Source organism: Schistocerca americana, chromosome 4 (assembly GCF_021461395.2).
Source record: "Schistocerca americana isolate TAMUIC-IGC-003095 chromosome 4, iqSchAmer2.1, whole genome shotgun sequence".
Taxonomy (NCBI): domain Eukaryota; kingdom Metazoa; phylum Arthropoda; class Insecta; order Orthoptera; family Acrididae; genus Schistocerca; species Schistocerca americana.
In genome coordinates, this window is record NC_060122.1 from 610,032,569 (window position 1) to 610,057,781 (window position 25,213).

Sequence of the window (25,213 nt, forward strand, 5' to 3'; positions counted from 1 at the left end):
CAGGACAATGCACGTCCGCATGTATCCCGTGCCACCCAACGTGCTCTAGAAGGTGTAAGTCAACTACCCTGGCCAGCAAGATCTCCGGATCTGTCCCCCATTGAGCATGTTTGGGACTGGATGAAGCGTCGTCTCACGCGGTCTGCTCGTCCAGCACGACCGCTGGTCCAACTGAGGCGCCAGGTGGAAATGGCATGGCAAGCCGTTCCACAGGACTACATCCAGCATCTCTACGATCGTCTCCATGGGAGAATAGCAGCCTGCATTGCTGCGAAAGGTGGATATACACTGTACTAGTGCCGACATTGTGCATGCTCTGTTGCCTGTGTCTATGTGCCTGTGGTTCTGTCAGTGTGATCATGTGATGTATCTGACCCCAGGAATGTGTCAATAAAGTTTCCCCTTCCTGGGACAATGAATTCACGGTGTTCTTATTTCAATTTCCAGGAGTGTAGCAACAAAAGTTGGCGTAGCCCAGTCTGCATTGGTATATATTTGTACATTGCAGAGGTTAAGCAAACTGGTGTCAATGCAAGTGTTCCGCGACTTGGAAAACCCCGAGTAATACCACACAGAGGTGATCAGTTCATACGTGTACAGAGTAAACGTCATAGGAGTCGTACTACACTTGAAATTCGCGACGAAGTAAATAGTGTGCGAGCAGCTTTTACCTTTATATCAACAGTGAAATGCCGTCTTCTGAACAAGGTTTAAAGCGGTGCACATAGGCCAAAAAACCTTTATTACGCAAACAAAATAAGGTGGAAAATTTGCAACTGGCACAGCGGCACAAAAAGGGAGCGTGCAGCAATGGTCCAAGGTGTTATTCAAGGATGAATCTAAGTTTTAGATATTTGGAAGCCACCGTCGAATGTTTGTTCGTCGATTTCGTGGAAAATGTGTCAAGAGCCGGTATGTGACGCCAACGGTGTGGGGATGTTTGCGAGCTTGTGAGAATTAATGGAACATTAAAGAAGAAAGGATATCAAAGGATACTGGGCAAAAATGCAGTTCCGTCTGGCTGGAGACTTATTGGACGTAGTTTTCGTCTGCAACAGGACAATGATACCAAACGTGTTTCCAAAGTATGCAGAAGGTTTGACAATAGAAAAGAGAAATCTGATTAACTGAAGCATAACATTTGGCCAAGTTACTTATCTGACTTAAATCCCACTGAACTCTTATGGGATGAACTCGACAGGGAGATCAGAAAACTAAGGTCATCTAATGTTGTAGACCTGTCGAATAATTTACAGACGTGTTGGACCACAATACCTTACATCCAAAATGACAAGAGTTTGCGCAGTTGTTCTGAGGACAAAGGGTGTATACTCTGAAGAGGCTAAAATCTGAAGCACTCGTATGTCGTACTGTACTTAATGATAGACAGAAAGAAATATTTATTTTGTTTGTACTATGTGTTTATACATTGAAATAAAGTCTATAGTTTTTATGATGGGTAATCGAAAACTTTTGACCGGTAGTGTATATAGGGCGAATAAGTTATCGAGGTGTGGTTTCCGCTAACTTATAGGAGACAAGGTGAAGATTTTCTGACGTACACAAGTAATTTTTTTAGCTTTTATAACTTTCTTCGTTTTTAATATAACTATACACATTTTTGTGTTGTAGTTTGAGAACTTCAGCGATGTAATATATGTGGAGATCGATCACGTATTAACGACATTACAGCAGCGCAAACTGATGTTCCGCCCTCAAGAGAAGAGACCCCACAAAAGTCTGCCTTACTGTACCACATGTAAGCAAAGACGTAACTCAGGTACGGTCCATGTGTTTATTACGACTGTCATATCAAGGGTGCTCAAAACCTGAGCACTGGCACATGACAAGAAGTAGTTCCGAACAAACAATATTCTATGCACAATTTCATCTGGACTTAGCGCAGCACAGGCCCACGTTATGCGGCATTTATCGTCTTTGGTAGTCATCGGTGTTTCTTTACAGACTTCTATTTCAATTTCTTTCCCATAAGTAAGAGTCCGTCTGTTTTAATCTGGTGGGCAAGTAGATCATTTTATGTTTCCTGAACGACCGATCCATCGATCTCCAAATGTTCTATAAAGAAGGTCGGTAACTACATGTCAGAAACGGGTGGGACATCTGTCGTGCTGGTACCGCATGCATGTCTACTTTCCAGGAGGTTATCTTCCAATAACAGCGTCAGAATATCTGTTAGGACACCTTTGGCTGTCTAGGGTACCATCAGTAAAATAAGGACGAGCGATGCGGTACTTGAAAAGCTTGTATCACACTTCAACGAGGATTTTCAATCGTCCTGTAGCACATATTGTGAAGACTGATTTTCCCATGATGTGTAAACGATGCTCCATCCAAAAACAAACTCTTGCATAGAAAGGCCGAATTACATTGTAGTTTTCGTTGACACCATTCGGAGAAATGTAACCAATTCTGAAAGTAGTTGCCGTGAATAGTTGGTGGAGTGAAATGTGGAAAGAATGGGTTGTGTTGGATAATAGTACTTTAGGAACACGTATTCGAGTGATTACACTCTCACATTTAAGACGTCTCGTAGTGACACGGGGATGTGTGTTACTAAATCTGCTTCTGCAGCTACTTGTGTACTCTGAAAGCTACCTGAAGGTGTATGATGGAGGGTATTTTGTGCACCACTATCACTTCCCCTTTTCCTTTTCCAGAAGTGAATGGTTAGCGGTAATGCCCGTGTGGTCTCGAATCTCTCTAATCTTACCTTCATGGTCTTTTTGCACGATATACGTAGAAGGATGTTGGTTGTCTCTTGTAGCAAAGTATGTTCTCGCTGACTTTAACAGTAATGCACTCCACGCAGAACGCGCCTCTCGCAGGGCTGGCACTTCAGTTGGCTGGGCATCTCAATGACGCTTTCGCTTATTGAATGAACCCGTAACGAAACCCGCTGCTGTTCGTCTTCTCTTCTCTGTTTCCTCTATTGGTCCTATCTGGTACCGATCCCATACTGACGAGCAATATTGTATTAGTTAAACTAGTGTTTTGTAAGCTATCTCCTTTTTGGGTGGACATTTTCTGAGGATTCTTCTCATAAATCTGTCTGGCATCTGCCTTACCTGCTGTTAATTTTTATGGGGTCCTTACACTCCAAACTGCTACGTACGCATAGTGCTAGGTATCAAGATTTTTAACGTGGCTGCACTTCGGCAACTGTGCATGCAAGAGCTTCAATGGATTACAATTAACAGCCAACCAGTTGCAAAATACGGGTTTAGTAAACCTTGACCATAATTTCAACTATTTTAAAACCGTTTTCTTCAGAAAGAATGCCACTGGCTCTGAATGGGACATATTTACGCTCTATAGGATCCGATGCCACGTTTTATATTTATATGTGAGTTTTATACAAGTCTTTCAAGTGGGATAATATATGTTGTTGTATACAGAGTGAAATATGTAACATTTAAAAATTTTTTTGGGACAAAGCCCTACAGTAGTCGAATACTCCATTTATATAACGTATTTTACATGGTGATTAAATGGGTGACAAGTCTAGACAGAGTCAACGACTCGCACGTTAGCTACAGATAATGTGATTTTACGTACAATATTTTCTGAAGAAGACGGTTTTACACTCGTCGAAACCATGGTCAAGGTTTAAAAAACCAGTATTTTACAACTGGTTGGCTGTTATTTCTAACCCATTGAAACTCCTATACACTTTATGGATGTGACTGCTTCCAGTGATTGTTCTGCAATAGTGTCATCATTCTGTAGTGTATCTTTCTGCCTATTTATGTTTAGAATCAGCTGCCAATCCACGCACCAAGTGCCAGTCCTCTGCAGGTCTTCCTATATTTCGCTGCAATTTTCTACGCCAAGACCTCTCTGCACACAATAGCATCATCCGCGGTAATCCTCATGGAACTTCCGACGTTATTCACCAGTTATTCAAAGGTTTTCAATGACTTTAACAGAATTTGGCCATTGAAATAATTCAGAGGTAACAGGTGGAAAATCTGCGCCTCACCGGATCTCGAACCCGGATCTCGTGCTTAAAAATGTTCAAATGTGTGTCAGTTCGCCGCGCGGAATTATCCGAGCGGTCTTAGGCGCCACAGTCATGGACTGTGCAGCTGGTCCCGGCGGAGGTTCGAGTCCTCCCTCGGGCATGGGTGTGTGTGTTTGTCCGTAGGATGATTTGGGTTAAGTAGTGTGTAAGCATAGGGACTGATGACCTTAGCAGTTAAGTCCCATAAGATTTCACACAAATTTGAACATTTGTGTCAGTTCCTAAGGGACCAAACTGCTAAGGTCATCGATCCCTAGACTTACACACTACTTAAACTAACTTACGCTAAGAACAACACACACACCCATACCCGAGGGAGGACTCGAACCTCCGGCGGGAGGGGCCGCGCAACCCGTGACACGGCGCCTCAAACCACGTGGCCATGCCGCGCGGGTTTCACGATTAACGTGAGCGGTTGCCTTAATCGCATTTCTTTTCTAGGTCCTACATCAGTCTGCCCAACTCTCGTGAGTAGGGAACGAACAACGTTAAAAAAGGCGACTCAAGTAGGGTCTTATTTTTCCCCCTAAAGACGCCACGCTTTTTCTTTTCTCCCCTGAACAGGGAAGGGAACTACCAAAAAAAAAAAAATCTACTTGCCACCGCCACTTGTGTGCTAACAAAAAAAGAACTGCACTTTTTCAGGTCCTGGAACCTACCGAGCCCTATCCCTAAACAAGTAATCTATTACTAAAAAGGGGGTAGGAAAGGAGCAACGTGTGGGAAGAAAACACACAGGTGAGTGATGAAAATGAAAGAAATTGAATACGGACTTTCTTTTCTTTTTTTTAGGTACCAAAATTCTGGGAGTCGCTTGCGCCTTCGAACGGAGGAACGTCCTAATGTGTCTTCTCGAAATTTTTGTGGATATTCCATCCGTAGTTAGTTGAGAGAATCATGTCAGCAAAATAAACGTCAGCATTTCATGGCTTGGACGTTGTATTTGGAAGGCTAGTCATGAAAGGCGCTCCATACAAAATTTCAAAGGAAGTGCATGTATCTGGAGTTGCGAACAAGTGCGCAGTGTCGATAATTAAGGTACTTCCAATAACCAAGTTACGATTTCTCGTCTCCAATTCACGTCGTTAGTTTTTGTTGCAGAGTAATGAAATACGTCAGGGAATAACACATCCGGAAAGTGATCTGAGCACGTCGGGTAATGCAAGCCAAGATATGCTGCGCGAGCCTCCAGACGACGGACCACATGAGAATCGATGAGCGTCTGTGTCGTCCACACTACCGTGAATGCATAGGGGTGTCAGAGAGACGAATGCGGTGCAAACGAAACTGGTTGACCTGTTAGAAATTGACGGTGATATACCAAGTGGATTGGACGCTGATGTACAGAAAGCCCGCATGCACCACTTCCCATACACGACGCCATATGACCTGAGGAAACTTATTTTCGATTGGACTGGGGGCTGATGCATTTGTAACTCACTATGTACAGTCTTTGTCCAGAGTATTCGTGAGAGTGATTAGGATTGGAGGAAGTAACTTAATTCCAGAAAGGAATCCCGAAAGCGATAAAAGGGGAGTGGTGGAATGTCTGATAACATTACTGGCGCTGATATGGACACCAGTTCATATTCATGTAAAAGCAGTCTAGTAAGGCTTGTCAGACAATCGCTCCAAACATTTTATTGGGAGCAAACAAAACTACCATAACTCTGACTGGCACGTGGAACAAGGTATCCCACCAAGCTAACGTGGGAGGGCAAGGGAAGCATACTGAACTTTGAATAACATCCTGGTAAGGATAAAGACTCCCATCAACATTTGATGGATGAGGGTAATTGGGACTGGGCTCAGTTGTGTCATGTGAGGGATATGAGACATTCACGCATCGCGCAAGGCATCTACGCCGCTGATCAACGAGTCCAGCTCTGAGAGTCTAGAGGAGACATCTGCTGTTTGTTGCCGCCGAACCACGAATATCGTTGGTAAAACCAACGCCCAAGCAGGAAGCAGGAGTGGCCACGCTTAGAGGAACTATACATCTTCAGGTACGCTCTCTCCAGTGAACAGAACCTGCGATTTGGAAACTTTAAGAGAACTGCCCAGTGCCTCACCGTATGGCGCCATCCATGTCAGAGCCGCGCAGAAATCATCTTCACTGCACAGGTAGAAGACGAGGTCATCAGCACAGGCCGTACAACAGGAACGGGGCTGTACAGTGATAGACCCACCAAGTTTTGACGAAGTCCCTGGAGTAGGGGCTCTGATACCAAAGCATACAGGGTCGTGGAAAGTGGAAAACCCTGTCGGACAGAGCGCGCGATCGTGATAGGCGAGGTGATACGTCTGTTATAGAGTATTCTTGAAGTCGCGCCACGCAAGATGCGTATTACCGCTGTTATTACATGACCCGGTAAACCCATGCACTGGAGGACCATCATCAAAAAGGTGTGATCGACAAGGTCGAAAGCCTGACTGAAGTCAAGCAGGCAAATGTCGCGACCTGGTTAGTGTCATCATGTCGCTGTAACGGCAAAGGGCTGTATCAATATTATTGTCACAACCCAGGGAAGTCTGATTGAGGGACGTGACATATAGTGCTGTCCTCTTCAGTGGTGACACTAACAAACGCGTCAAAAGTTTCATGTCGCTGTTGAGTAGAGTGACAGGCCAGTAATCACAGATCTGCGATAATACATATGGTTTAGGGACATTGATAATGACCCCATCAAGGAAGGTGGCTGGGATCGGCGCTGTTGAGGACATCAGTTCACGACAGGTTAACAATGGTCCCTTCCAAGTGTCATGTGAGTAAAGTGATCTGCATTTTAGCTCAATGACGGGCAAGAGAAAATTTTATCAAAGTGTAGTCACTTAGGATCGTGTAATAAAAGGCCAAAGTCCATGGTGCTTGTAGTAAATCCCTGACGTCTTTGCCACATCGCACCAATGCCGTGCGTAGAACTGGTTTTATGCAGGATAGCGACAAGGATAGGGTGGATGTGCAGGCGGGGCGCCGTCGACGACAGAGGGGCCATGCATCCTCGACCATCTGTCGGCAGTCAGGTGGGCAATATTTAATTTCCACTGGCCACGACTATGCCACAGCCGTTGGCAAGTGAGGGAAACATCACAGATGTAGGCCTCGTGGTGGAGGAAAGCCTGTGGCCAAATTTCGGCAAGTCGACTGTCGTCAGCAAGGGAGCACGTGCGGTATATACGGTCGAGAAGACTGGACGAATGCACCCTATAATATGTGAAACCCGCACAGGTGCCACGAATCTTTGTTCATGTGTCAATAAGGTGAAGTCATTCGATAATAATAGAGAGGGCCACACACAAGGAATGTCATGAGAGTTGATCAGTGGCCCCTTGGGTAGAGTTGAAGTCCCCACCAAGGACCAGATAATCCAGGGGATCCTCAAAAAGCGGCGATATCTTGTCAGCAAAAAGGTGTGTCATTCATGACACTTACTAGATCTGGACAGTGATAGACATTTAAGATACGGACGCCAAACAGTGTTTGGGCCATACCCCTAGCAATAGTAAGGTACACCACATCTTCAGTCGGGAGCCCTGTGCACAGGAGGGTGACCACCCCGCTACCATTGTCAGAGGCATGAGACATGTGGGCTGTGTAGCCAGTGAGAGCACATAAATCTGCTACAAACAGTTATTGGAGGAAGACAACATCGACATCAGCAGAATAACATTTCCAATTAATGTGGAGCCTGAATTGTGGCCAGATTCATTGTTGTGAAGCGGTAGTGTTGTGGACATGTTTCCACTATTCGCATGGAGATACTGCAGAGATATCTAGATGGCGTGAACATCTGGCGCAGCCACTGTGGCTGAAATTCCTGGGTGGAAGCTGGGTAGGGCGCCACTGTGGGGCACTCCCTGATGGTTAAGTCAGTGTCCCGATCTGCTCCATCATCAACATTGTCAACTCAGGAGATCCTTGGGATCCTTCATTTTCAGGGGGGATCGCAGGCAGTGGAAAGGATGTTCCTAAGATGGGACATCGTAAAGGACACTTCTGTCATCAGAGCACTCGAAGAGAGATCACTGTCTGGTATATAGTCCACTACTCACGATGCTATACGAAGGAGTGTGTCGTCGGAAGACGTTCGACTTCGCTTCTTCCATTTTCTGGGCAACTGCTCCTTTCAGAGGTGCTGTTACACGTCGGAATGCGGTTATTCATCTATCAACGTCGTGCCTATCTGGAGGAAAGCAGAGATAGGCACCACAGTCGGTTTGATGTGCATTGTGATGGGCAGACTGTACATCGAGCTCTGGGGAGTTCTTTGCCTCGTCACCATCATAGAAGATAGTGCCAGTGAGGTCACATCTACACTATCATTCTCAGGGGCAATGTGATTGGGAGAACAGGCGCATCCTGAAGTGATGTGTCTGGGTTGTGCACGGCCCTGGCGTAGGTGCCTGTTAAAGAAGTGACTGCCGCTTTGGGGCTGCATCACTGGCCGGGATCTGGAGCGAACGGCGATGGGGACAATCGGACCTAACATGGCCCTCTTGTACACATCTTGCACATATCCCCGTTTGGCCATCATACATGAAGATGGCTTGCACAGCTCCTATCAGCAGTTAGGATACTACATGTTTGGACAGCTCGATCTCGATCTATCAGACACCATTTAACATGTGGTATGCCATGAATGTCTGTCATTTTTCCGCGATATGGACGAGAAAGTTGCTGTAGGGTCAGAAGTCTTCAACGACCACATCATGGGGCACCTCAAAAGGGAGCTCAAACACTCGAAGCCAGAGTGGTCTACCGCCACCTCCCCCATGCACCCGTCAGAATATTTGAACTTTAGTTCGTGTGCGTATTGTCGAACTACGTAAGCGTGTCCTGTCTTCATCATCATTTTAATGTAGACGACGCTGCCGGTGATAGAGAAGTGAATACCTATCACTTATTGTGGTTCCAGGCACAGCTTGACGCAAATGAATTGTTCGATTTCGTAAGTTCGTAGTCGTGGATGTTCGGCTTGGACTGTAACTCTAAGTGTCACTCGGCGATAAGAGTGCGCCATGGGGTACAATATTCGACACAGAAGTAAACAACTCCACCAGTGGAGCGCTGTCCGATGGGCAGAGCTGATTCGTGCACGAGCACGACCGAAAGCCGACTGCCTCAGCCATCGAAACACGCTTCCCTCCCGAACTAAATTCCCAGCGCAGCGTCCCTTACTCATTAATTCCCTACATGCCATTTTGGACTCCTAAAAAATGTATCTTTGGTCGTTGCACAGTATTGATATATACATATACGATTGTCTGTTGTGTCTTGTTTTAGGGCGCAAAAACATACACGTGATATGTCCGAAAAGACAGACACCTTACGTTGGTTGGTTGGTTGGTTGGTTTTGAGGAAGGAGACCAGACAGCGAGGTCATCAGTCTCATCGGGTTAGGGAAGGACGGGGAAGGAAGTCGGCCGTGCCCTTTGAAAGGAACCATCCCGGCATTTGCCTGGAGCGAGTTAGGGAAATCACGGAAAACCTAAATCGGGATGGCCGGACGCGGGATTGAACCGTCGTCCTCCCGAATGCGAGTCCAGAGTAGACACCTTACGTGACCTAGCGACCGTACAAATACTTATTCGAAGGTTTTGAATGATTTTAGTCGCAATTGGGCATTGACTTATTTCAGTGCCCAAATGCGGCTAAAGTGATCTGCGTTCCTTTTCGTTGACGTATTTACTTTCTTACGTGTACACTTCCTTTAATTTTTTATAATGTTTGCAAGGACAGATCATGAGGACTTGACACGATAAGGATACATTTATTATGCATCTGCAGCGCTGTTCCACAGTTTCGCAACATTCACCATAAACAAAAACCTTATTCACTTTTCTGTATGTGTTAACATTGTGCAAGTCTGTGTAGGTTCACGTGAAACCTGTCTGATGCTACACAGCAGAGCACGGATCGATGGGCACACAGGTAAACACACAAACCACACCTGAGTTCCGTTTTTGCTTCATTTAGTACAGCATGGAATATTTTTGTGTGGCCTCTTGTCCTTCGGTGAAGAGTGGTTTGCGGTGCTGTTACAGTCTTACTATTTCACCAACAGCCACACATGTTATGTCTTCGAAGTCCCCTCACAGACTCTACTATGAAGACACAAAATAGGTATCGTTATTCGACCGTGTAAGGCTGAGCCAGATAGTAGGGGATTCTGTCTCTATTTTCTTTCAAAAGGTTTATTTCATTTTCTTGTCACAGTCAAGCTTTAGCTGGTAGCTTCAGCTGCCTGTAATTTTCTCGTCCAATACTCTGACAGCAGCATATCAGGACCGAGGTGGGCAATCGCGATCACGCGCCTCCCTTGTGTGCTGATGAGGTAACGCCGCTTATGCGAAGCTGACCAGGCCACGCTTCAGAAATTTCCATGGCGCCCCCGCGGTTTTCTTGGCTCCTGACCAATCAGGGCGGAGGAAGCACGTGGCCATGCTGGAGGTAGCCTGCCATCCGTCTCTCTGCCGCGCGCCCTGTAGCTGTGAACATCATCTTCTCTTCCCGGTGCTGCGGCGCCAAGAACTGTGTTTCTGTAGTTGCCACACCATTCAAACTTGTCCAAATGGCAGAGACCACTTTTCTTTAACGTCGTCTAATTTTGCTGAGAACTATGTTTCGCCCACCACTACGTCTTGCCTCACCCTCGCCTCCCCAGGCCTGACTCATGTTGCCCATTTGAATTCACATCTGTTGATTTTCCTGCCAATAAATGGCCTCATTTAAAAAAAAGGTGTCAGAATAATTTCTTTCAATACCTTCACCCACCGCCTTAGCCGCTCCCAACAGAGCCGTTCCTGCACAACCGCTATAAACGTTAAAAAGTACATTTGTACATCAGAAAATTGCGACGTTCTCCGGTATCACTTATCTAAAACCGAATCTCTCTCATTTTTCGCCTTCTGCATATATTTGGGATGGGTTGTCTTAACTGCCTCACCCCGTACAAGGCTAAACAACCGCACTTTTCAGGATAGCGTTGTGGAGCACCAGCAGTGTACTGGCCTCATCCAAGCCAGTAGATCCATTACTGCTGAACACCATTTCTGCTGGTCATTCGATTGACTGTCAAGAAACGACAACTGTGACCTACACATCGAAGTTTTTGGAGATCATAACCGACATAACTGTCGGAGAACATGACTAGTCAGAATGGTCATTTCCCATTGGATGTCACATGGAATCCTGGTAATGATGTTCTGTGCAAACGAAGTATATCTGCGATTTTACCGAACGAAGAAGATAGATCTGGCATAAATAAGGCGAGCTTTGACCACAGAGGGCCCTCAGAGCAAAACTCAGACTTAAAGCGGACACTGAGGTAACGCTTGCACAGCAACTTAGGAGTACGCCACACATGCGCTGATACACCGAGTGATCAAAAAGTCAGTATAAATTTGAAAACTTAATAAACCACGGAATAATATAGATAGAGAGGTTAAAATTGACACACATGTTTGGAATGACATGGGGTTTTATTATAACCGAAAAAAACAAAGTTCACAAAATGTCCGTCGGATGGCGCTGGACAGCAAAACTGCTACCGTGACGGGTGAGAGGTACGTCGATATGTTACAGAATCGCATCATCCCCAGCCTGGCTGATAAACACCTGCTGGAACGTACGATGTTTATGCAGGATGGCGCTCCACCCCATATTGCTAGACGCGTGAAAGACCTCTTGCGCGCGTCCGTTTGGTGATGATCGTGTTCTCAGCCGCCACTTTCGTCATGCTTGGCCTCTCAGGTCCCCAGACCTCAGTCCGTGCGATTGTTGGCTTTGGGGTTACCTGAAGTCGCAAGTGTATCGTGGTAGACCGACATCTCTAGGAATTCTGAAAGACAACATCCGACGCCAATGCCTCACCATAACTCCGGACATGCTTTACAGTCCTGTTCAAAACATTACTCCTCGACTACAGCTATTGTTGAGGAATGATGGAGGACATATTGAGCATTTCCTGTAAAGAACATCATCTTTGCTTTGTCTTACTTTGTTATACTAATTATTGCTATTGTGATCAGATGAACTTTTGTATTTTTTTGGTTCTAATAAAACCCCATGTCATTCCAAGCAAGTGTGTGAATTTGTACCTCTCTATCTACATTATTCCGTGATTTATTCAGTTTTCAAATTTATACTGACTTTTTGATCACCGTGTACACAGAATGCATCTCAAAGATGACTCTAGTAATCTACATCGGAGTATCAGGACAGTAAGTTACCAACATCCGTCATTTCTCCAGAAATTTCGCGTAACAAGCGTTTCTGCTTCTTAATTTGACACTTATTTAATCACAGTACTTGAAACAACACGCCAAAGATAGAGCGTTGCATCTCGCAGCTGCCTCATAAGCTCATCCCGTAAAATCATATGCCTGATGTACAGAAGCAAGTCTATCTTGTGAAGATTACTCGACAGTGAACACAGTCTGTACTCACGCAGTGGGCGTATCTTTTTGGCCATGGAGTACTGCGGCGTGCCGTTGGGCCCGTAGCGTGTGAGGTTCCTCTGGAAGGCGTACTTCGGCCCTGGGCCCAGGCGCCACACCGCCCTCTTCAGCGCCTTCCGCATGGTGTATGCGGGCATCCGATGTTTGGTGACGTCATGGTTGTCGTAGCCCACCAGCGGCGGCAGCCCGTAAGCGTTCGGCGCCGGCCCTGCAACAGTGAGGTTCAGGCTCGCTGGAAGGGTTTTCAGCTCTACGAGTACACAGCTTGACTGCGTACATGATCCCTAACGGAGCGACTGCAGCAGACTGCCATGCCTTTGGCTCACATCGTAAAATCTATACAGAGTGTCTGGGTTAAGCATACAAAAATTTAAAATCTAATAACTCGAGATGTAACTGAGATACAGGGTATTCAGAAAAGGGCTCCCTGATTTCAAAATTAAATATCTCGAAAACAAAGATCGATAGAGGAATGCAGTAAACGGTATGTTTATTGTGAAAGCTGTAAGAAGTTTATACAGCAGTTTGAAATAATAGTTACAAAAGTTGCTAACAGATGGAGCTGTAATCGCCATACGTAATGCCTAGTATAAATAGTGATCCGAAGCCCAGAGCGATCAGTTCCACTATTGAAACGTGAAAGGAGGTTAGCGTGCCGAAGGAAGAGATTAAAACCATGTACTCCATTGCACAACGCGTTTTTCTGGTGCTAGAGCACCACAGGTTAGAAGAGAGTCCTACGGCAACAAGGCGAAGTTTTCAAGCACGATTTAATGTTCCAAAAGGACCCGATGCGAAAACCATTCGTACGCTCTTCGCAAAATTTCAACAAACAGGCAGCGTAACTGATGGTCTAGTGGGGCATGTTGGCCGCAAGCAAACCGCAGTTACGCCTGAAAATATCGCCACAGTTTCTGGAAATATTCAGTGAAATCCAATGTCATTCGTCCGTAGAATTGCATCTGAGACTGGTTTGAAGCGTTCCAGCACGCAGAAAATACTGAGAAAGAGCCTACACATGTTTCCATTCAAAATTCAAACGCACCAGGCCATACCCGTACGAGCTGTGCAACAAAGGGTTGCCTTTGCTAATCAGATGCTCACAATGATTGATAGTGAAGGATTTGATGTTGGCTGCATCTGGTTTACAGATGAAGCACACTTCCACCTGACTGGATACGTGAATAAGCAGAACTGGCGATTTTGGGGTTCCGAAAAGCCATATTGGTGTGAAGCGAAACCCCTGTATTCTCCTAAAGTTACTACGTGGGCTGCAGTATGCAGCAGAGGCATTATTGGCCCTTTTTTCATTCGAGAAACGGTCACTGGTGCACGTTACGTTGCAATTTTGGAACAATTTGTCGCCACACAGCAAGCGTTAGAGGATCGACCAGGTACTGATTGGTTTATGCAAGATGGAGCCCGACCACATCGGACCGAACAAGTGTTTCGCTTTCTTGAGGAATACTTCGGGAATCGAGTCATTGCTTTGGAATATCCCAAATTTACTGGTTCAGGCATGGATTGGCCTCCATATTCGCCGGATTTGACTCCCTGTGACTTTTTTTGTGGGGCACAGTGAAAGACATGGTCTACCCGAAGCATCCCACCACGCTGAACGAGCTTGAATCGGCGATCTCTGTGGCATGTGAATCCATTTCGGTTGAGACACTACGAAATGTGATGGCGAATTTCATTCTTCGTTTGCGCCACCTCTGTAGTGCCAATGATGAACGTTTTGAAAACATTGTGATGTGATTGTTTGCAAAGATTGTTTTCCTACGATTATTTCACTTATGTATGCTGATATGAGCTGTACAGCGTACAGCGCCATCTGTTAGCAGCTTTTGTAACTATTATTTCAAACTGCTGTGTAAACTTCTTACAGCTTCCACAATAAACATACCGTTTACTGCATTCCTCTATCGATCTTTGTTTTCGAGATATTTAATTTTGAAATCAGGGAGCCCTTTTCTGGACACCCTGTACGTATTGGTGGTCTGCTTCTACAAGTATAGTAACTCAAAATGTTCCTGCGTTTGCTTGCTGCAGCTGGTCCCGCGTGCGTATGCGTGTAAGGACCTTGTTAACATATACGCGCGTCAGTAGCCATGTGCATTCCACAGTAGGTGTTCCGTGTGCTTTCTCCAGCGGAGCTTAAATCTGTTAACCGGTACAACGTCGTTGTTTTCGGTGTGAGTGCGGGCTGGGACCAACAGAGGATATTAACATTTACGTAATTATTAAGACATGGGACAAGGCGCTTCGAGAAACTGGGAGTTTGCTTTCGATGTCGGGTCACAATGCCAAGCATGCAGTTCCAGGGGGTGCCGTTGAGTTAATTCGTACATCCTTCCAGCGGAGCCGTCATTAAGTCAATCCGACAAGCAGGTAGGCAGTTACAATTACCTTGTGTGCATGTACACGATGTCTTCCATAAAAAGTTGCGCCTACGGGCGTACAAACTGCAGCTTCGTCACAAAATCAAACCTGAGAGCAGACCACGATGAAAATCATTCGTAGAGAGAATTATGGTAAAAATGGATGAAAATGTAGACATATCGGAGCTCTGTTCTGTGTCACAACTTCCTACTGACGTGATATTTCAACAAGATGACACACCATGCCATTTTGCGAACATTGCGAGACATTTTTTTGCATCACGAGTTCTTAGATCGCTGGACCGGGAGATGTAGTCCATCGATTGCTTGGCCCCGTTAAGCACAGACACTACACCACTTGACTTTTTTTCTGTGGAGGTTTATCCAGCATCAAGTGTGTAGGACACCAGTTCGTGATCTACCAGATTTGCGTCATCGCATTCGTGCAGCTATCGCAAATGTTATGCCTGTAATGCTAGAGAACACTTGGACTAAAGTAGAATACAGATTAGATGTCTGTCAGGCCGCGCTGGTAGTGGGCATATGGAGATGTATTAGGACTGTAAAAAAATAAAAAAATAAATAAATAAAGTAAATTAAAAAAACGTTTTGAGTTACCATACTTGTAGAAACATACCGCCAATAAATATCTTAATCTCTTCTCAACTTATTATATGTTTAACCCGATCACTCTCTATTGTTAAGCTACTATTCTGGAACCCACAACCCTGTACCCAGCGCCAGTTGAAGGTTGACTATCTAACAGCTCAAAACTGTGTGAATTCCTAAGAGACCAAAGTGCTGAGATCATCGGTCCCTAGACTTACACACTATTTAATCTAACTTATACTAAGAACAACATATACACCCATGCCCGAGAGAGGACTCGAACCTCCGGCGGGAGGGGCCGCGCAATCCGTGACATGGTGCCTCTAACCGCGGGCCACTCCGCGCGGCCGTCTAAACGACTTACAGGGACAACAAAATTTTGATTTTCAATATTCTACGTAATTACCGACCGAATTTAAAAATTTAAAATACTGTCATAATCCACTCATTAAGATGTATAATCTAATATTAAAAGTGTTATGTCCTAGCCAGTAATGCCACGCGAGCCCGCTGCCAAAAGGTTGGCAGCATCAAAGTCCGGACGCCGTCCGCATAAGCAGCGCCAGCGAAACAGCCAATCGCCGCAAGTCTGCGCGCGCCACCGCTGGCTTCTGGCTTCTTAAGCGCTGGAGTCGCGAGCGCTAGGACAGTTCTGGATTCGCCGCTCAGTTGTATACTCGCCACCGAATTGTGTACTTGCTAGTCAGTTGTGTGTTCATCGCAGCAGAGTTGTTGTTTGTCGTCAGCCGACGCTGACCTAGCCGCTCCGACTCGAACTAGACAGATTTCTGTAGACACGGAGTTCACTATTGTGTTTCTGTATCTTCGACAATAAAGATAAGTACCGACTTTTATTTAACCAGAGTGTTTGGGTTTTCATCTTTCTGTTCACTGTTCCAGCGGACCGGTCGGCCCGCTATTAAAAGTGTGGCGGTGACTTCTTAAGCCGTTTCTACAGCGAATTGCTTGTCGCTACGAACACCGCCACAAAAAAAAGTATAACACAGAAAGACAAGCATTACAGTTAGAGCTCTGTGTTTGTCTTCAGGCAGTGTAACTGACGGCGTACAAATATCCGGACTTTATTCATCCAGTATTTTAGAATGACAGCACTTAGCAACTTCCAAAACCGTTTTGCATATAATTTCAAATCTTTAAGAAATCTTATCTTGCAGAAATCCCTGACAAAATGATGACAGGAAAAAAATATTATCCTTACTACATTTTCGCTGTTCAAGCAGTAAAACTTCAGTATCAGCAATGACGATTTATCTTATTACGTCTTTGCTACCGACTCCATTAGCAATGCAGTTACAGACAGTATCCACATATACCACTGAATGTGCCTGAAAAAGTATATCATTCTACGACACATAGTTCAGGAGATACGACGCGGTAGGCATTTAGATGTGTGAAAAGCTAGCTTCAGCTTAAAATGGCGATCAGTAAAACTTGAACATCAGGCATGACGTTTTAATTTATAACTTCTTTACTACTAACTCTATTCGAAACACATTTTGCAGACAGTGTCTACTTATATCACCTGAATGTACCTGCAAAATTATGTCACTGCACGACACATACAGGGTGCTCGGAAACAGTGTGAAAGGCTTGTAAGGGAGTTGCTTGGTAGGCTGCGATAAGAAAGAATGGTTAAGGAAAAAATTTCGATACGTTTTACTGTTTCCGAGTTAATCACACTTTAAGTGGGCCAATCAAACCAATGAACCGCAAATTCAAACTACACACCAGGGACGGTGTAGTTTTGTGCCGTTCCTTCGTTTTGTTTTTTAAAACAGAACAACAGAGCCACACAAAAATTGGACATCGGACCGCAGTAAGGATCGAATCCGAGACAAAGTATGAGCACTGTCGTGCGCTATCATCTACTCTAAGAAAAACTGACGCAAATTTTATCTGATGGTCCGTTTGTATTAGTGTGCGCAACTGCCTGATAGGCCTACTTCAATACTAATTAATTCGGAAACGGTGCAACGTATCGAATTTTTTTCTTAATAATTATTTCTCAGCACAGCCTACTCTATAACACCCTTACAAGCTTTATGGACTGTTTCTGACCACCCTGTAGTTCAGGAGTTTGATGTCATAAACATTTATATGTGTAAAAACCTTGTTTTTGCTTATAATGGAGAGAAAATGACACAGACGATATTCTTCCAGTGTTTAATTATGAGAGCACTTAGCGACTTCCAACAGATTTTAAGCACAACTGCAAACCATTTCTAAACTGTGTTGCTTGAGGCTTTCCCGACGGACATGTTGTATATATGGTTCTCGGGCGAGACGTCGGATGTCATAGTGAAAACTCCACAATGTTTCGTCAGCGCAACTGGCCGACATCTTCAGGTGCGACGAACACACTGCTACGGCAGGTTTTTTTTCCCTTTATTGTTGTTTTAATACCTAAACAATCAGGTAGGCTGTCAGCGGCATGCTACGCCGCTCTTCAGCCATAGTGTTGACAATAACAGAACACAGAATGGAGAATCAGAATGAACATAGTGACGGGCAAAAAATAGTGGTCACAGATTCACAAAAAACACGGAGCCGTTCACATTCGACGATAACGACACTGAAAACACGCTGACACGGCGCACGTAACACTGATGAATCCGACGGCACAAGTGAACATAGAAGCGTGACGGCGGACACTAAAAACACAAAACGACGTCACACACACGTGAAACTGATGGCTATGATCTCCGGCGCGCGAAAGTCCACAGATCGTGTACGAGTCCGGGGACCTGCCAAGGGGGAGGGAGAGGAGTGAGCAAGAATGCCAATGGCGGAGGAGACGAAGGAAAAACGGAGGAAAGGCTGGAGGGGAAGCCCGGGGGAGGAGTGGGGAGAAATGGAGGAGGGAGGGAAGAGGGAGAGAAGGGAGGGAGGGTGCCCAAAGGAGCAAACACAGGAAGAGGGAGGAAGAATCAAAGTAGGTAGGAGGGGTAGATGGAGGGGAGGAGGGCATCATCAGGGAGAGGGAGCTGGCGGAAGCCACCTTGGGAGAGGGCAAGGAGGGTGGAGAGATGGAGACCGAGTGGGAGATGGGAATACAGGCATGGCAGTGGGCGGGGGCGGGAGAGGATGGGCGAGACAAGCAGGTGAGGTGGATCGAGTTTGCGGGAGGTGTACAGGATCTGTATCCTTTCAAGGAAAAGGAGGAGGTAGGGGAACGGAAGGAGATCGTACAGAATCCGGGTGGGGGAGGGGAGACGGATGCGATAGGTGAGGCGAAGAGCATGGCGTTCTAGGATTTGAAGGGATTTATAAAAGGTAGGAGGGGCGGAGATCCAGGCCGGATGGGCGTAACAAAGGATAGGGTGGATGAGGGATTTATAGGTGTGGAGGATGGTGGAGGGGTCCAGACCCCACATACAGCCGGAAAGGAGCTTGAGGAGACGGAGTCGGGAGCGTGCCTTGGCTTGGATTGTCCGGAGATGGGGGGTCCAGGAGAGTCGACAGTCGAGGGTGACGCCAAGGTACTTAAGGGTGGGGGTGAGGGCGAAAGGACGGCCATAGATGGTGAGATAGAAATCAAGGAGGCGGAAGGAAGGGGTGGTTTTGCCTACAATGATCGCCTGGGTCTGGAGGGATTGACCTTGAGCAACCACTGGTTGCACCAAGCGGTGAACCGGTCAAGATGGGATTGGAGAAGGTGTTGGGAGCGCTGCAGGGTGGGGGCAAGGGCAAGGGCAAGGAAGGCAGTGTCATCGGCAAACTGGAGAAGGTGGCGGGGGGTGACGGCGGCGGCATGTCCGCCATATATAAAAGTTACAGAAGGGGGGAGAGGACGGAGCCTTGCGGCACACCGGCGGAGGGAAAAAGGTGTAGGAATCCGTGTTATGGATGGTGACGTAGGAAGGACGGTGGGAGAGAAAGGAGCCGATCAGACGGACGTAATTAATGGGAAGGGCGAAGGTTTGGAGCTTGAAGAGGAGACCGGAATGCCACACGTGGTCATAAGCACGTTTGAGGTCCAGGGAGAGGAAGATTGCAGAGCGACGGGAATTAAGCTGTTCGGAAAGGAGATGAGTGAGGTGAAGGAGAAGGTCGTCGGAAGAGAAGGACGGCTGAAAGCCACACTGGGTAACGGGAAGCAGGCGGTGCTGGCGGAGATGCTGGTGGATGTGGCGGGTGAGGATAGATTCCAGGACCTTGCTGAAGACTGAGGTAAGGCTCATGGGACGGTAGGAGGAGACGGCGGACGGCGGTTTACCAGGTTTAAGGACCATCAGGATATGGGAGGTTTTCCACAGGTCGGGGTAGTAACCGGTGGACAGGACTACATTGTAGAGCCTGGCCAGGGTGGAGAGGAAAGAGACAGGAGCTTCACGAAGGTGACGGTAGGTGACACGATCGTGACTAGGAGCGGTGTTGCGTTTCGTGCGGAGTGTAGCAATGAGATCCTGTGTAGTGATAGGGGCATTGAGTTCCGTATGTGCAATGTTGTCCAAGTACTGGAAACCAGGAGCGAGGGGAGGGACAGAGGTGTCAGTTCGATCGCGGACATCCAGGAAGAGGGAGTAATCGAACTGGGGATCATCGGGGATGGAAAAGACCTCGGAGAGGTAGGAGGCAAAGTGATTGGCCTTACTAAGGGTGTCAGGGAAGGGGTGATCATCATGGAGAAGAGGATATTAGGGGGAGGGTTCAGTTCCAGTAAGGCGACGGAAGGCTGACCAGAACTTGGACGAGTTTATAGGTAGGGTAGCATTTAAACGGGTGCATGTCTGTCGGCAGTCCCGGCGTTTCTTAGCCGCGAGCAAATTTCGAATGTGTCGCTGGAGTTGCCGGTGGCGTCGGAGTGTGTCCGGGTCACGCTTGTGGAGGAAGGCACGGTAGAGACGGCGGGATGCTAAGGCAGGACCAGAGCCCCCTATTTATGCCAGTCTTAGGCAGGAAGTGCGCATGCCTGGAGGCGCCAAATTCGATGGCCAATAGCGACGATATCAACTGATAGCTGGAAGGACAGGAACGCCACCTACAGGATGAAGAACCAAAGACTTCGGCGCACGCGCGGAGGCTGCCGCCGCTGCTCTGCGCTGCCATCGGCCGCCCCAGCGACCTCTGTCGGAAGCCGCAAGCAAAAATGCTGGTCCACGTAGGCACCTTGATTATCCTCCCGTTGTCAACAGAATATTTATGTTGCTGGCGAATCGTCATCCGTCTTATGACCAATAGTACTCCTCTCTGCTCGAAGCGACTTCAATATGGCCAGTGCTGGATCCCTAGCAGTACTAAGCTGAAAGCCCGTGTCTCTGTTTACAAGATTCGTCGAGCTACGTATTTCCACGGCTTCCTTAATAACACTGTCCCAGTACGAACTCGTCGATGCGAGAATTTTTGTATGTTGATAACTCACAGAATGGCCTGTACTGAGACAATGCTCGGCCACTGCAGACTTTTCTGGTCTAAACTTTTCCTCGCTTACGTGCTTAACGTCAAACGTTTAACACATCAATCCCTTTGTAATACCTTACGTCTGAAGCTGTTTTGTACATGGCAGTTCGATTCTGCAAAGATTCGGGGGGGGGGGGGGGGTGTCTGGTTGCATACTATTTCAGTTAATTTTAGTTATACACGACTTACAGTTCTGACAGTACCGCAATTTTATGGGTCATTTGATATTAGGTAAACCACATACGTTTATTTGTATGAACATCTGTGAGGGAATCCTCCTTACACTTCCAGTTATCTGCTTCACGTACACACAATATTATGCAAACATTTATTGAAAGGCACGGGTAAATGTAGTTTATGGAGACATCTACATTGACATCCATATTCTGCACACCAATGATAAGCACATGGTGCAGAACTGTTCCCATATATCGCATATTAGAATTTCTTGTCGTTCCTACACGTCTGTAACGTGCGAGGAATAACTGCTTAGCTTTCTACGTGCGCGGTTTAATTACTCTGATCTCGTCTTCGCTTTCCGTAAGAGAACGATCCGTAATGAGGGTTCTAATACATTCCTAGAGTCTTCACTGAATATTGGTTCTTGGGATAGAGAGAGAAAAGCTTCTGTCTGCGAATCAGCACGGATGTAGGCAGCACCGCTCGTACGAAACTCAACTCTTCTTTTTCTCACATTATATTCTAAAAAACCATGGATGGAGGGAGAGGGCAAATTCCACACTCCTTATTTCCGTAAAGCGTTTGACAAGGTGTAACACAGGCGACTCATGACGAGGTACAAGTATGTAGATTAGGTTCCCAGGTATGTGAGTGGCCCGAAGACTTCTTAACCTTCCGATGGTAGCGCCCATGAAACTAGCAAGAGCGGGGGCGTGCGGCACTGACTGCTCCCTCCAGAAAATCGGCTTTTTCGCTCATGTAGCAGCCCTGTTTTCGATGTAAGGTAGGTAAAATCATTAGAAACAGATCGCGATATCGAACTGAATTATATAGTTGATTCTTGAGCATATTACAGCCATTCAATATAATGTAGTTTTTCAATGTAAATTGGAAATCGTTCCTCAATAAATTATAAAAATCAAACGCAAGTAACTAAAGTAAAAATATATTTCGTTGTCGGTGGTAACGTAACCTTTTGCAAGAAAGAACGTACACCTTTTGAATATAGCCAATTTCACGCGATTACAAATCAAACCTATAATAAAATATAACCAGAATTTGACAAGTAAAATAGTAGATAGCTACTTACGCTGAGAACATTATCAGAATAAACAACATTGATCAAGAGTACAGTAATTGAATAGACCACTACCGGTCTGAACATAATTTGTAGGTTCCTAAGGTTCTGTCTTGAAAATCGAGATAAATAGAAAACATTATAATGCAGGATTTTCAAACCTATTACAATCTTTCCGCGTTGCAATATGTCGTGAGTGTTTCTTACAAAGAAACTGTTTAGAATCATTACATGTGATAGTTGTACGATTGCACTTTTTTCCTCCACATAGATGATATGGCCCATTTCTTTTTGCAGCGTCTGGGGCTGCAATTGGTTGGGGTTCAAAAATGTTCAAATGTGTGGGAAATCTTATGGAACTTAACTGCTAAGGACATCAGTCCCTAAGCTTACACACTACTTAACCTAAATTATCCTAAGGACAAACACACACACCCATGCGTGAGGGAGGACTCAAACCTCCGCCGGGACCAGCCGCACAGTCCATGACTGCAGCGCCTAGACCGCTCGGCTAATCGCGCGCGGCTTTGGCTGGGGTAGCTCGCGGTATTTTACAAGAAACAGTCGGATATATTTTCGAAGTGTGTACATCTGAGTCCTTCTTTTCAAATGCTCCTCTAAAAATTCGAGCGCTAATTCACTGAGAAAGTCGCGACGGCGTATCGTGGATTGGGGTTATTTTAGAGAAACACCACTTGTGAATTTATGCCAGCCAGGTCCAAAAAACTGAAAAAAGTCCTTAGAGGCCATCTCTTTGTTTTCCGTGCAGTTGAGAAAGCAACGCACATTTTATCGACTGTATCGCCACTTCCCTTGGTGAAATTACAATCAGTGTTGACCACTGGTTTACCCGTCATTTCATCGGTAACTTTTTGCGGTCATGCATAGTCGGTAGAAGGAGTACTCATTCCCTTCGCTTGTTCTGGATTGAAACAAGTGTTTTGTCGTACTGAAATCCATAAAGACTTGAACCGATTTCCCGTGATTTTGAGATAAATTCGGGAGGGATTTGTCTTTTGCTGGCTTTGAGGGCACCAATGACAGTCAATCCTTTGTCAAGAAGGATATCAGCTGAGGGCACACTAGTGTAGTAGCTGTCCATTGTAATGTTCCTGTTGGAACGTTGAATATCTTGAGAAAGTCTATGAACTACATCGTAGGGTTTATTTGATACATCCCTAGAACCTGGCCTTTGCTTTCCACAGTACACCTCGAAATTTGATGTATAACATGTTTTACTGTCACATATTGCATAATATTTCAGTCCATATTTGGCTGGTTTGCTAGGCATATACTGGACAAAACCACATCTACCTCTAAACGCGAACAGCATCTCATCAATTATTGTGAATTCACCATGACTAATTATTCCTACAGCTGGCCAAAAACCTGTTATAAATATTGCGGACGGCTGCGAGCCTGTCAGTCTTTTCTCTCTCCACTCTTGTACACATGATCAAACCTCATTGATCGAAGCAAGAATAGGAAGCGCTTGTAACTGCATGTCGCCCTTGTGATCATCATACTTGTTCCATCATCTTTCCATTGCTCTGTGCAGTTCGCACGATTCCCATGCTTCACTTCAACTAGGAATAAAAGACCCAAAATACCCATAATCCCATCCCGTGTAGTGTCCTTACAGTCCCGATCTCCGGAGTACTTTAATTCGTCCCTTTTGTTAGCAATAAAAGCGTTGGTACAGTCTACAATTGTACCAATAATGTCAAGGCCTATGAATTTGATAAATGCATCAATGGGTTTCGGAGTATCACTGCAAATCCGCTTTGGGCTGGGAAAAATGCTAATGATATTCTTCGCTGGTACTCTTGAATCAGCTTTCACTGGGGGTTTGCTGCACCAAATAGTTTCCTTGTCTTGTCCGATGTACAAAAAGAAATCCTCACCAGTATCATCAATTTCCATTTTATCTGCTTCCTCTTCAGAGACCTCTGAACTGCTGTCACGATCATTTACTTACACGACTTCTTCTTCATCCTCAACATCTGAGCGGACTATGTCTTCTTCACTATCCTGTGTCCCTTCTTGAAACCGCCTCTTCTCGTCAGCGTCCAACTGCTCAATAAGTTGCCTGATCTCCTCATCGGAAATGTCACGTTTCACCCTTGAGACAACATGCGACGATGCAGACTAATAGATATAGATAGGTAAATATAAATAGTAGGTGCAATTATCATAAGATAGGTAGGTATTTGCATTACACTGCTGATACAGGGTGTTTCACAAATGACCGGTATATTTGAAACGGTAATAAAAACTAAACGAGCAGCGATAGAAATACACCGTTTGTTGCAATATGCTTGGGACAACAGTACATTTTCAGGCAGACAAACTTTCGAAATTACAGTAGTTACAATTTTCAACAACAGATGGCGCTGCGGTCTGGGAAACTCTATAGTACGATATTTTCCACATATCCACCATGCGTAGCAATAATATGGCGTAGTCTCTGAATGAAATTACCCGAAACCTTTGACAACGTGTCTGGCGGAATGGCTTCACATGCAGATGAGATGTACTGCTTCAGCTGTTCAATTGTTTCTGGATTCTGGCGGTACACCTGGTCTTTCAAGTGTCCCCACAGAAAGAAGTCACAGGGGTTCATGTCTGGCGAATAGGGAGGCCAATCCACGCCGCCTCCTGTATGTTTCAGATAGCCCAAAGCAATCACACGATCATCGAAATATTCATTCAGGAAATTAAAGACGTCGGCCGTGCGATGTGGCCGGGCACCATCTTGCATAAACCACGAGGTGTTCGCAGTGTCGTCTAAGGCAATTTGTACCGCCACAAATTCACGAAGAATGTCCAGATAGCGTGATGCAGTAATCGTTTCGGATCTGAAAAATGGGCCAATGATTCCTTTGGAAGAAATGGCGGCCCAGACCAGTACTTTTTGAGGATGCAGGGACGATGGGACTGCAACATGGGGCTTTTCGGTTCCCCATATGCGCCAGTTCTGTTTATTGACGAAGCCGTCCAGGTAAAAATAAGCTTCGTCAGTAAACCAAATGCTGCCCACAT

At 45.8% G+C, this 25,213-nt stretch overlaps 1 protein-coding gene across 1 annotated transcript in view; it reads right to left on the minus strand.

Annotated features, from left to right (window-relative positions):
• Positions 1-25,213, minus strand: part of LOC124613647 (outer dense fiber protein 3-like protein 1) — a 92,470-nt gene that overhangs the window by 54,008 nt on the left and 13,249 nt on the right. Inside the window, exon 2 of the mRNA XM_047142362.1 lies at positions 12,492-12,710. Within this exon, the coding sequence (XP_046998318.1) occupies positions 12,492-12,710 (219 nt within the window). The remainder of the gene's footprint in view (positions 1-12,491; positions 12,711-25,213) is intronic.